Source organism: Ranitomeya variabilis, chromosome 6 (assembly GCF_051348905.1).
Source record: "Ranitomeya variabilis isolate aRanVar5 chromosome 6, aRanVar5.hap1, whole genome shotgun sequence".
Classification (NCBI taxonomy): domain Eukaryota; kingdom Metazoa; phylum Chordata; class Amphibia; order Anura; family Dendrobatidae; genus Ranitomeya; species Ranitomeya variabilis.
Genome location: NC_135237.1, coordinates 491238323 through 491252594, shown reverse-complemented (window position 1 = coordinate 491252594; position 14272 = coordinate 491238323). Strand labels below are relative to the sequence as shown.

Here is a 14272-nt window from a genome sequence, read left to right as displayed (position 1 = left end):
TCACCATCTGATGTCCGTCAGGTCCCTTGCCGTCTGCTTCCCACACTGACTGAGCGCCGCAAAGTGAAAGTGAAAGTACAGCACAGCGGTAACGTCACCGCTGCGCTCTGCTCTCACTGTACAGCGGCTCAGTCAGAGCAGGAAGCAGACGGCAAGGGACCTGACGGACATCAGATGATGAGTATGTACTGTTTGTTTTTTTTGGTAACCAGAGTAAACATCGGGTTACTAAGCGCGGCCCTGCGCTTAGTAACCCGATGTTTACCCTGGTTACCCGGGTGCTGCAGGGGGACTTCGGCATCGTTGAAGACAGTTTCAACGATGCCGAAGTCGTTCCCCTGATCGTTGGTCGCTGGAGAGCTGTCTGTGTGACAGCTCCCCAGCGACCACACAGCGACTTACCAACGATCACAGCCAGGTCGTATCGCTGGTCGTGATCGTTGGTAAATCGCTATGTGTGCCGGGGCCTTAAGTGTAATAATATAAGCAAATACCTCCAATTTAGAAATGTAATATACCATAGTTCTGATAACCTAGGTCGCGTACCCCATGTGCAGGGCATTGCAGAAGCTTAAGTATCCATGGTTACGACCACTAGCAACTAACTAGCTACCTAACTGTCACTATATGAGTGGCTGTAACCATGGATACCTAAGCGACTGCAATGCCCTGCACATTGGGTAAGCAACCTAGGTTATCAGAACTATACTACACTTTTAATTGGAGGTATTTGCTTATATTATTATTACACCTACTACATATTGGGATAGGTTCTTGAAGATGGGAATAGTCCCTTAAGTTCCCCACAATGACTATTTGGTGAATTTCTGATGTTACAGATTTTCGGCACCTATTAGCGAAATTAGGTTACTTTTTATTTTTTATTGCAATTTTGAGTGCGCTTTTTTACATGCATTTTTATCGCATTTTTCACACCACGGTTTTATCTTTTATTGTTATGTCATGTTTTAATAAAGTTGCTTTGTTTTTGATGTTTCCTGGTATTTAGCTTTAACAAAACTTTATTGATGCAGTCATGTGTGCTTTACGTTTGTTTTTTATGCATTTTCATAGTAGAAATGCACTGCGTTTGTTACCAGCTGATTTTTTGCCGCTAATGCAATTCTATGGGGAAAATCCAGTCATAATACCCAGGTACCCGCAAGATAAGTTGACATGTTGCGGATTTGAAACACGCACCACAGGTCAGTTTTCACAGCATTTAAAAAAAAAAACACAATGGGCATAAAATATCTATAAATTCCATCCACATTTTTTAGATTTGTCATGTTTTTAGCACAGCGGATATTTTCATCATCAGAAATTCACCAAAAACTCATCTTGGGAATTTCACCCAGTGCTTGCATTGGCCCCTATTTACCAGAGGGAGCCTAAAAGTGTACCTGTGTTTGCATACCATTTATTTCAATGTGTGTGGTTTATTTTGCACAGGTTATTGGTCACCGTCCAAAACCTCTCACTTCCACATTGGTAGTGAGCAGTGCCGATAACAATGTGACCCTATACACACCTTCCAAGACAGGTGCACCAACCTCAGGAATAATGCATGTAATCTGCTATAATGTATAGGACGTGGGCACGATATCTGTCAATCTACACGAGGCTCGGCAGGGGTGTGGAGTCGTAACGCCATCTACACTACTAACTGTTCATGTAGAAGTCAATGGCTCTGGACGGCAATAACCCATGTAATATAGATTGGTCGATATTTTCTTGTATACTCTAATTCCATAAATTCTACACCTATCCACAAATTCCAAATGGTAAAAGATATAATCCGACCGGTAAGTCCATAAACCAAACGGTAAGTCCATAACATACGTATAACTGTGAGTCCTATGTGTAAACACTGGAGCCGCTGGCAGCTGGGTGAGAAGGGTCCTGTTAGTTAGGCATTCCCTGCACTTGTCGCTGCTGTCGAACATCCACGGGGAGTCGAACATATCATTAGAGTATGCCGGTTAGCACCCGAGCATGGTCAGATAACACCTTATCCGAGCACGTTCGCTCATCACTAATAATTACCATTTGGAATTCGTACTTCAAACTTTCCTAAATACAGAATTGACGGATCTGGAATTTGCGGTGTTTCTATATAGACTACATTTGGGGATCCTCTGCGCATGAGCATCTCTTGTCTGACTTACACAGAGTGCAGTCCACTACACTCAAATTTTTCATTATACTTTATTGTACAACATGAATTTTTGGAATTGTATAATTATCGTATGAAATAAAGTTGATTATTTAATCTCTCAATTTTTTGGGAAAACTACAAGAACCATCATTCCCTAGAAGCACTCCTATCAAAGTTTTTATCCTCTTAAAACTGTATATTGCAGTCATGTTATATATCACTGAGTACTTACAATTTCTCATCAATTTTTCCTGTATGAGTCATCACTGCAAAGTCCCTGGCAGGGGAGGAGGGAGCAGCTGGGTCAGGAGGTGACGAGGGAGATGACTCATGCAGGGAAAATTGACCTCCTGTTTCTACATAGAGCTTAGAAGGATTCAGCTAGTCAGTTTTTAATCACGTGATGTCATAAACCAATTGGAAAAAGAGAAGAATTAACTGAGTAGAAAGGCAAAAGGAGCAATTGTAAGTACACAGTGCTGTATAATATGATGACTGCAATATATTAAGAGGATAAAAACTTTGATGGGAGGAGAGCTACACTAACACCCATAAACAGAGTCAAAAACACATCAGACAGGATGTAGGAGGGATTTAATTTGGGTGCACAGCAGGTTCAGATCCGGTACACTACTGCTTCCAAGAAGAATTTTACACATAATTTATTTGATCTGATTATGAGATAGAAATAGATTGATTTGCGGAGTAGTGTCGTTGAGCGAGGCTCATTGAACTGAGCTGTTTCCAGTTTCAGTCTGATAGACTGAAGTTAAGCCTACAGCCTGTCATACACACGGACGCACTTCACGTCTCCCATGGTGCATGTCTGGAAGAAAGAAATAAGATAAGTTATGAGATGTATTGCAATGCTTTCTGGAGGTTCTACGAACTGCATATGTACGTATGTCATAAAAGTGATACTGGTGAGATCTAAGCATTCTGTACATTGCTTTTATCAGAAAACTGCCCACACATAAGCAGTTCATCTATAATAAAACCCATGAGTCCGCTCCCCTTCTATTATCCCCACTAATAAATTGATGTTATGGGCTTATCTCAAGTTTTCATGGATGTAAGCTAACCTCAATCCAGCCATATAGGCCAAAGGGAAAATTTATCATGAGAGACATTTTTAACATCAGATTTTTTTATAGAAACTTTTTTAGTGAAATCATAAATTGTGACAAATTTATGGGAAAAAAATTGGTCAATATGGAAACGTTGATATGGTTATCAGATTTGGGCAGCACGGTGGCTCATTGGTCAGTACTGTTGTTTTGCAGCACTGGGGCCCTGGATTCAAACCCCACCAAGAACAACATCTACTAAGAGTTTGTAGGGGTTTCCTCCAAGTTCTACAGTTTCCTCAGACTCTCCAAAGACATACTGAAAAGTAGATTGTGAGCCCCAATGGGGACAGTGATGATAATGTCGGTAAAGTGCTGTGGAATATGATGCAAAATGAATATATTGGGCCTTTTATTTGTAACAGGGGAAAGTAAGTAATTTCTTTACACAATTCCCTTCCTGGAGTGAAATTGTTCCCAATGTTCTAACCTCTTGAAAAAAATCACAAATTCTAAATCTGTCAAAAAGATCACTAAGCTGAAATGAAACCCACAATGGGATGTGTAGGTGCAAAAGGCTTCATAAATATGGTGATGAAATTAAGCTCAATTTACAGCGTAGAAGTAGTGCAACTAACATGATAAATTCTTCTCATGGCTTTTGTTTGGGTGGATTTTGAGTAATTCTCTTAAAGTACCACTCCAGTGTTTTTTTTTTATTTAACCACTGAAGTGGTGCCACTAATCTAATTTCTCTACACCAAGTATCTTCTTCCAGCCGCCGTCTTCATCTGTTCTCGGATCCTCTCTGGTCGTCTTCTGAAGGTTGTGACCTGCTGGATTGCTCCAGTGTTTGCTATGTGAGTCAGAAGTTACTGCTCATTGTAAGTTTATGAGAGCCGGAATGAGGCCAGAATGAGGCTCTCGTAGACTTGCATTGAAAGCTCGTGATCGTTACCTCTGACTTCTGGTCAGTCTAACGTTGTAGTCACAAGATGGATGAGCACGACCGAAGCGGCTCTGGGAAGGGCTGAAGACAGTGGCTGGTAATTATAATACTAGGGACAAGGAACTTAGATTAATGACGCCACTCCTGCCCTAAAATAAAAAAGCTGCAGTGCTGCATCAAGGTCAGCAGAATGTTATCCATCCCTGATATATATAATACATGTGTATAAGAAGACCAGCTGAGAGTAATTATAAAGGGGCAGTCGCTGAAACGTTGGCGATATTTTACACCAGACATCTTACATATAGGCTTTATTTGGTTGGAGCTATGACATAAACAGTGGAAAGAGACTTGAAGTTTGCATGTGAACACCTCTGTATGATCACATTTTCTTCACATGTGTTTATTTCAGTTGATAAAACAGCAGCTAGAAATGTAAGTAATATGGAATGAGACAAGCCCCCTAAGAGAGGAATTAGACAAGCCCCCAAAGAGAGGAATTAGACAAGCCCCCAAAGAGGGGAATTAGACAAGCCACCAGAGGGTTTACACTTGGAATGTTGTGCATGCCTTCATGAATAAGCACCTTCTTTTTTGGATTGCTGTGTATTGCTGTTTTTTTTTTGAGGGGGGGGATGTAAAGCACAAGAACCAAGACTTGGTCTGTGATTGCACCCTCTCAATATTTCAACTTTTTTTTTAGCTATATTGGTTCTATTCTCAAAATAGGTGCAATTTAAAAATGTAAGTTATGATAATTTTTTATGTTCTCATATTGGCTGTTGTTAGACAACTTTCATAAAATCCTAGAAAAGCCCTTTGAATGATTTTCCATTTTCATAAAAAAAATTGACATGTATATAATGCTTAGCTGCTGAAGCCCCTGCTGTTTCAGAGCCCTTTATTCACTGCTCCCTTGTTTACAGGTCAACAACAAGGATGTCCCAGGTACAAACATATGCTGCAGCATGGCACTGTCAAACTCAGCATAACCCCTGCGGCCAGTGATTGGCTGCAGCAGTCGCATGTTATTGATGGGACAGCACTTCTTACCAGTCTGTACCCAATTTTCTACAAAAATAGACATCCCTTTAAGCTAATTATATATAATGCAAACCACTATGGAAATCAGGGTGCCGGACACTATTATAAACTTACCACCACCAGCTGTCCATTTTTCAGTTCCCTTTTGATAGTAGTCTCTTTGCCGTCCCATTTCTGCACCTGCGTTAGTACTCCATCATCACAAGTAATAATGGTCTGGAAAGAAAACAATATGCAAAGTGATGGCCCATTCTTAAATCCCGGGCGCTCGAGACAAAAGACCAGTATGTGATTTGTCTACAGGAGAATAGCCAACAAATGCAAAATCAAGTGATAAAAATAACCCTTCGATATACACAATTAACCATAAATGTGCTGAATATACAAATATGATTGATGAGCTGTGAAGAGTTATGTAAATGTGGTGGATACTGCATAAAATGTTACTTAATTCCACTTTTTGCCATCACTATGATTTATTTTTCTTTTTATAAGATCCTCGGGTTTCAGCGTTCCGCTACTTTTTTACAACATATTACAAATGTGCATGACTTCAGTGTGTAACTATAGCCCCCTCCTCCATTAGCTGGCCCTCACTCAGCTTATGTGCCCACCTGAGTAAGAAGTTGGAGTACCATGTACTGAACAACGGAATGCCAAGTGGGATGAAATTGTGAAAAAAACAAGCAATTCTGTCTTTGTTGGGTTTAGGTTTTACAGTGTTCATTGCGCAGTAAAAATGAGCTGGAAACATGATCGTCCAGGTTAATCCGATTATGGCGACACCACACATGCATCAATTTTCTTTTTTATTTAAGTGTCGAAAAAAATCCAAACATTGTGAATATTTTTTTTGGCTTTGTGTCTCCATTTTCCAAAACCTGTAACATTTATGTTTTTCTGTTGATGGGGCTGAGTGTGGGCTTTTTCTTTGTGCAGTGAGCTGATGTTTTTTTCTATGACAATTTTGTTTGCATACTATGCTTAGATTGCTTATTACTAGGGATGTGAGGTGACCAAAAAAGTTTAATTATGGCATTTTTATTCTTTTTTTCTCTTTAGATTTAGATTTTCACAGATCGGACTAATTCAGCAATACCAAACATGTTTTTTCACCATTTCTTTTTAACAGTAGAAAAGTGGGATGATTTGAAGTTTTAAATATTTTTTAAAATATATTTGTTACACTATTAATCGCCTAAAGGAAGTTGAAAATGCGATCATTTGATTGTTTATACTACATACTGCATAGTATTGCAATACATAATGAAAATCTCATTCTCCTCTATGGTTCAGCCTGTGGCTGAACTTCACAGTAGTACTGTCATGACAGTGACAGGGGCCTTCATCAGGTCACTGGACGCCATTGTAACCCATCCATTCTGTCAGATTTAGGATAATGCACACAAGCTTCGACGTGTGTTCCATTTAAATGACACTGTCAGAGATTAAAAGCAGCAATTAAATGGTTAACAGCTTTGTAATAAAGCAAGCATCAGCCATACGTGGAGCTCATGAGCACCCTCCATACATGCTGACCCTTTCCCTGGATATTAATTCACACCCTAAAATGGAGAGGAGTTAAAGGTGTTGTCTCAACCTCAGTAATAGTAAATACTGTTAAGTGTTTGGCCAACTTTGCAATTTTAATCTTACTAAAAATCTTCTCCATTCTCAAGAATAAATGGAATTTTAATTTGATTGTTTAATGCTCATTGTTTAGGTTCCCGGCTGCCTCTGAGGTCTAGCAGCACGGTCAAACATATGTAGCACTTACAAGCTCTTGTTAATAGAGCTTGTAAGCATTAGTCTAAGGCTGTTAGATCACTGGAGCACACGGCCAGCATTAGTGTCAATGTGCTCCTCCAATGCTGCAGAGCATCGGAGAGTGCAGATTTTGGATTGGAGCATACTGTGCTTGGCAAACAGGAAGCCAGGAGCCGGAAGAGCAGTGAGCTCCTGAAGATGAAACTTTAGAGCAACCCTTAAATAATTATAAAAATAATATTGTTTGATTATGATACAATACTTATTGCTTCTATAACTGACTGCCAAACATTTCCCTACTATACATCTATATTATATTACATGTATGCTACTAGTAAACATATTTAAAGTCTTCAAAGTTTATTAATGTAAAAAAAAAATACTCAATTTCAAATCCTAATGAAATCTACTTGTGTATAAATTTGGTAAGTATTCACAGAATATTCAAAATGTGATTCCCATAAACTAAGGTGCATGCCCAAAATTGCTGTTGTGAAGACTGTGGTTCCATGAATTAACGGGTCAGTGCCTCATCTTCCAATATGTTTCACCAAATGCCAAGCTTCATCAGGGGCTTGAATGAATGGCAATGACCTTATAGCCCCTGATGAAGTCAGGTGTTTGGTTAAACATATTTTGGAGGCATTTTTTACCTTTTCATTTATTAAGCCAAGGTTTTACTTCTAAATAGCAATTCCAGGCATGAACTGAAGACACTACAAAGGAATTGTGGCAAGTTATAGAGTGAATGGGAGTACTTACTGAATTTATACACAACTAATGGACTAGTAGATTTCAATGGGATTGAACGCCTTAAATATAATATATATATAATTCTGTATAGTTTTTTATTTTACCTATTCAATCAAGAGCACCCACCCACAAGCAACCATGAAGCTCCTGAAGATAAAGCTTATGTGTGAAAGATACCTTTTAGCCTCCCAAGCCTACAGAAAAAAAACATAAGGTGAAGCACTATAGTACTACTCTTATTTTCATTCAATCTCATTTCTGACTAAAATGTAAAACAGCCTTCATAAACTTCATCATGAAAGCAACAATTAAGATGTGGAATTTTATTTTCTTCTGTTTTTCTTAAACTCTCATCCATTGTTGGAGCGAGCATCTGAAGTTTATCCTTACCCTTGTGTTCCTGCTATCTGCTGTGGTCTCGTCAAACTCTTCTCCAAGCCTGAACCTCACCTCTGTAGTTTTCAGGCTGCTCTCTGTTTTAAGGCAGATCTCGTCGCCATTTTTAGAAATGACAACATTTGGCTTTGCCATGGCACCGGCTTTTCTTGTGGCAAAGCCAACTCCTGTAAAGCAAAGAATATGATGTTGTAGATGAGAAATCCTCTGAACACACGGACAGCTATGACTATTAGATTCTCTCATAGCCATTGTACTGGTTTCTGCCTAATTTCATTTTTTGACCAACTTGTAAACCAGATAACAAAAGAATAAAGTGTAAGAACTAATAAAAGAGCTCAGCATGCAGCACATGTGTACGATGAGAACTCTACGGCCAACAACAATGACAAATAGGCTGAGATGAAGAAATAGGCCACATTCACACGTTCAGTATTTGGTCAGTATTTTACATCAGTGTCTGAAAGCCAAGACCAGGAGTGGGTGAAAAAGGAAGAAGTGGTGACGTGTTTCTATTATACTTTTCCTCTGATTGTTCCTGAACGTGTGAATGTGGCCTATAGCAAAATATCAGCAATGAAAGAAGTTATTAGCACTAATCCTATAATAATTTGCCCATTCACATTGTCTGCCAACTCCATTAATAAAGAAATCCGTTGCACGATTCGTGCCAGAAAAAAAATAATGTAACCCTAAAGGAAACCGGAAGTTCCCCACTATATGTCAATAAGATCCACCAGGATTTGTTAGGTTTTTTTTTTTTATCCATTATGGCTGACTATAATGGAGTCCATCTGATTTCTTTTAAGATGTGCATTATTTTACCAGATGAAATCGTATTCTGCATCATGGAGTCCGGTATTGTTAATCCAAGATGGAGTCACGATGCAATGAAATGTCAATGAATCTTCAGTTTTACAATTAGGAAAAATTGCAGTGCAAAGCAACACAATTGTAAATCCAGCTTACAGTCAGCTCCCAAATTCAACATTTCTGCTTTTAAATGATGCAAATATTATATATATATATATATATATATATATATATATATATATATAATATTTAACATATATCACAAGTACCAATGCAAATACACATCACTCTAATAATGACGAAATTGTAAACGAAAGCTAAATGGATTGGTCAAGCTTCAATGAAAAAGTTAACCTTTCACTCCATTACTGTGCAGGTGTGTGTTATGTATCATTCAAACGTCCATATTTCTTGCACGGGTTATATCTGTGGTTTTCACGGATAACACTTGTACCTATTATAGTCTATGGAGCTGTTCACATGTCTCTACATTTTTGCGAACTGAGTGGTCTGCAAAAAACGATCACAAAGACATGTTCTAATTTGACCAAGCTCATCAATGAAAGTCTGTGAAAAACTGGACAGATCGCAGTTGATTTCCATGCACTGTCCATTTTTTCAGGACTGTTTGAAGCTAGAGAAACTCCCATCAGTGTTTTTTTCATCCAAGAAAAGCTGATGAAACTCTGATTAAAAAAAAAAAAAACACTGATGGATCTCAGACCATTTTTTTTGAGTCCAAGAGAAATTACTGACGTCTGAATGAGCCCTCAGACCCACTTCAGGCTGAGAGCAAATTTGCAAATTTTGCTGCGAGTTTTGTTACCGCCCCCGGACGAAGCCGACGTGAAACGCGCGTTGGGGCTGCATGGTGTGGACCCTCTGAAAAACTGATGAAACTCTGATTAAAAAAAAAAAACACTGATGGATCTCAGACCATTTTTTTGAGTCCAAGAGAAATTACTGATGTCTGAATGAGCCCTCAGACCCACTTCAGGCTGAGAGCAAATTTGCAAATTTTGCTGCGAGTTTTGTTACCGCCCCCTGACGAAGCCGGCGTGAAACGCGCGTTGGGGCTGCATAGTGTGGACCCTCTGAAACTGCAAAATAGGTAAGGAACCCAAGGTTGGGGAGGTATTTATAATGATGAGATATTTGTGATTTTGGACTCCTCTATGGACCTATATACTAGATATATTTACCACCCAGTCCTGGTGTCTTTCTCCTATCTACTTATAAATCACGGAGCACTTTACTATTGAATATGTATGCAGCAATATTAGGAGGTCACACTGTTTTTGTTCTATCTTGTTTTCCTCGCTGAACATGTAATAACCTTGTGATACGGTATTTCAAATGTACTTTTTGCATTGATATAGTATGTAATAAACGTATACCTTTTTATGCTATTCTGGATATGTGCTCCATTTTTCTTTGGGTATGAAAATTTTGTTGCAAAATGTCTGTGACTGACCCATTCATGTACATGGAAATTGCAAAAATCCATGTGTTTACTGCCAAAAAAAGGCACGCTCAGAATGGGAAACAGAGAATAAGCCACTGCCAGTCACTGTTGGCATCGACTTGTCTCCCCTGACAGTTAAAGGATTGGCCATGCTGAAATCCAACAGCCCGATCCCCATACACATTAGACATTTGCAATATTAATGTGATATGTAATGCCACACAATAACTCAGAGATATTTTTTAAAGCCCATGATCACTGCTTTCTCACGTAGTGGGGGAGATTGCTCGAGATATTTAAAATTGTCTATGCTACCTATAGCAACCAATCACTGAGCAGCTGTCATTTAGTATTCTGCTGTTTAGAAATGAGAGCTGCGCTCTGATTGGTTCCAATGGACAATGAGACACTTCCATAAATCGCCTCCACTATAATCACTTCTGAGAACTTCCAGGATCATTTCTAAATATATAGTCGAATAATACTGGAAACTGTTAAATTAACGTGTAACAAGTAGATTTAATAACCAATTCAAATTATAAAAAAAACAAAAAAAAGCGCGTCTCCACATTAAGGTTTATTACACTCCTGGGCACACTTCTCAAGAAGAAATTATAGAGTTAATACTACCGGCAACAAAAACTATTAATCCAAGTGAAATCCTCATTATTATGTGCTTTTAACGCTTTCCTTTCCAGAGTCCTCGGCTTAAAGAGAAAGTGATGCACCTGTGTACACAGCACCCGACAGGTGATCATATATGGTTACCTGCAGCGAGCGCTGTCGGAGCATCCTTACTTACCTAGACACTGCATGTATTCATCGAAGCCCTGGCTGTCGCACAGCTTCCAAGTGCCTACAAACTGGTCCACCATGATGAGTGATTGCTGGAGAGGATGCAGAGCTCAGCACAGAGGTGTGGAGGGTGCTGAGGGCAGCACTGGGGGCCGCCTGCCCTTATAAAGTGGCTGCCCTCTGAGCTGAGGACCAGTGCACTGGGAGGGCTGGCGGTGACGTCAGTGGATCACTTCACTATTCCCTCCCCAGACTCTGTCATTGTAAAGACCAGCTCAGCTGTTTCACATTGCACTGGCTGACAGCCAGAGATGAGATGGCGAAATGTGGGTAAAGGGGATGCTTCCCGTGCTCCGACACATGGCTGCAATAGTGATTAGCTCAGCCTGGGCAGAGATGGCTGTTTATGTGATCACGTTTACCTGGATGGACCCTGAGGAATGTTCCAGCGATCACTGACGGCACCAAGAAAGCGACATCTGCAGCTCTACAAGTTTCAGCTTTTATACAATTCCCTAAAAGTTGCATTTGTGCAAATACCAATTTCAGGAACTACATTATTCATTGGTTTGTTTTTTTCTAGTATAGACTTCTGAGTGGTGGTGTGGGGAACTAAGACGGCACAAAGTTTTGAGGAGTAGGAAGGACAGCAAAAATTGGAGAATGATGTACTTAATAATACAGGCTCTATAATCCTTACATGGAGAAACTAGTAGCTAACCTTAAAGTGGTTGTCTCCTTTTAAAGATTATTGCTCACCCTCACTCACCGTAGCTTTTACTCACCCTGCCAGGGAGCAATCTGTACACAGCCTCATCGAGGTCAGCACTTGACCCCAGGAGGGAGAGTAAAAGCTCCATTTGTTTGTTGCCTCATTGAGCTTTTGAATGGGAAACAATCATTTTAAGTCATTGTCCCAGAAATTCAGGGTTAGGAAAGAAAATTAGCTTTTTAGGGTAGACTGTGTCATACATTATGGTTGTACCTACAAGTGCTTCTCACAAAATTAGAATATCATCAAAAAGTTAATTTATTTCAGTTCTTCGATACAAAAAGTGAAACTCATATATTATATAGAGTCATTACAAACAGAGTGATCTATTTCAAGTGTTTATTTCTGTTAATGTTGATGATTATGGCTTACAGCCAATGAAAACCCAAAAGTTATTATCTCATTAAATTAGAATAATTAACAAAAAAACACCTGGAAAGGTTTCCTAAGTGTTTAAAAAGGTCCCTTAGTCTGTTTCAGTAGGCTCCACAATCATGGGGAAGACTGCTGACTTGACAGATGTACAGAAGGCAGTCATTGATACATTCCACAAGGAGGGTAAGCCACGAAAGGTCATTGCTAAAGAAGCTGGCTGTTCAGAGTTCTATATCCAAGCATATTAATGGAAAGTTGAGTGGAAGGAAAACGTGTGGTAGAAATAGGTGCACAAGCAACCGAGATAACTGCAGCCTTGAAAGGATTGTTAAGAAAAGGCCATTCAAAAATGTGGGGGAGATTCACAAGGAGTGGACTGCTGCTGGAGTCATTGCTTCAAGAGCCACCACACACAGATGTATCCAGGACATGGGCTACAAGTGTCGCATTCCTTGTGTGAAACCACTCATGCCCAATAGACAAAGCAAGAAGCATCTTACCTGGTCCAAGGAGATAAAGAACTGGACTGTTGGTCAGTGGTCCAAGGTGTTTTCAGATGAAAGTAAATTTTGCATTTCATTTGGAAATCAAGGTCCCAGAGCCTGAAGGAAGAGTGGAGAGGCCACAATCCAAGCTGCTGGAGGTCTAGTGTGAAGTTTCCACAATCAGTGATGGTTTGGGGAGCCATGTCATCTGCTGGTGTAGGTCCACTGTGTTTTATCAAGACCAAAGTCGCCAGACCCAACAATGCAGTCGAGCTGAAGGCTGCTATCAAAGCAATAACACCTCAGCAGGGCCACAGGATGATCGCCTCCATGCCACGCCGCAAGGATGCAGTAATTGATGCAAACGGAGCCCCGACCAAGTATTGAGTGCATTTACTGAACATACATTTCAGTAGGCCAACATTTCGGATTTTTAAACCATTTTCCAAGCTGGTGTTATAAAGTATTCTAATTTACTGAGATAATGACTTTTGGGTTTTCATTGGCTGTAAGCCATAATCATCAACATTAACAGAAATAAACACTTGAAATGGATCACTCTGTTTGTAATCACTCTATATAATATATGAGTTTCACTTTTTGTAAAACTGAAATAAATTAACTTTTTGATAATATTCTAATTTTGTGAGAAGAACTTGTATAACCATTCCCTTTATCTTTCCAATCCTTTGGTTGAACTTGATGGATATGTGTCTTTTTTCAACAATACGATGATAATATTACTAATACTTATGTTGGGAACCTGACTTTTGGGCACATACCATTGCCTAAGGGCGAGAATAGGCATCCCAATGTCCCTTTTGAAAATTGAGCAGTAGTGAGCATATGCATACATTCATTGTCTTTACAAGTGTTGGTTGCACATGCTCACTATCTCTCAAAACAGTGAAGTTTAAGCCCCCGTTCTCTGGATGGCTCAATAGTAGGTAGTAGTAGTCCCCCAGATATCCCTATACATCTATCGTCTAATCTGTGGATAGGTGATAAATGCCTAAGGAACAAACCCTTTAAGGCAGAAAAAGGCTACTTGATCTAATGGTCAATACATCTGATAGCTTTGGAAAGTGCCCATTTATACAGATTCTTTAATTTTGTCTGGTGCCCCATAAATGCTCAGAACAGCTCTGTCCAATGCTCGAAAGTGCACACATTCATATCCGAATGATTTGGCACAAATGTGATTATCACACAGATCTGCATGCAAAATATGATCCAAGAGATCCAGGTAGATTACCTGAACCATATACTTAAACTTGGCTGCTTTCTTCCAAAAAACAGCGCCACACTTTCCACTGGTTATGTGTAGTATTACAACTTAGCTTTTGGCTTTTTTTTCTATGTCTGAGTAATGTGTCAATATATATATATATATATATATATATATATATATATATATATATACAGTATATACT

The 14272-nt window shown here is 39.4% G+C and overlaps 1 protein-coding gene across 1 annotated transcript; it reads right to left on the bottom strand.

Moving 5' to 3' along the window:
• Window positions 1-2735: 2735 nt before the first annotated feature.
• Window positions 2736-11374, bottom strand: LOC143782835 (fatty acid-binding protein, adipocyte-like). Its single transcript, XM_077270728.1, has 4 exons — window positions 11215-11374; window positions 8129-8301; window positions 5333-5434; window positions 2736-2984 (listed from the first exon to the last, which is right to left on the bottom strand). Exons 1-4 carry the CDS (start codon window positions 11285-11287, stop codon window positions 2934-2936), a joined length of 399 nt encoding a protein of 132 aa, XP_077126843.1. The 5' UTR covers window positions 11288-11374; the 3' UTR covers window positions 2736-2933.
• Window positions 11375-14272: the final 2898 nt, after the last annotated feature.

What these genes read in the sequence shown, in the direction of transcription:
- LOC143782835 (XM_077270728.1), bottom strand. Translation starts at nt 11,287, where the DNA reads ATGGTGGACCAGTTTGTAGGCACTTGGAAGCTGTGCGACAGCCAGGGC. An exon ending in TGAATACATGCAGTGTCTAG is followed by an intron (nt 8,302 to 11,214) that starts GTAAGTAAGGAT and finishes TTTGCTTTACAG; the next exon opens with GAGTTGGCTTTGCCACAAGA. An exon ending in AAAATGGACAGCTGGTGGTG is followed by an intron (nt 2,985 to 5,332) that starts GTAAGTTTATAA and finishes TCTTTCTTCCAG; the next exon opens with ACATGCACCATGGGAGACGT.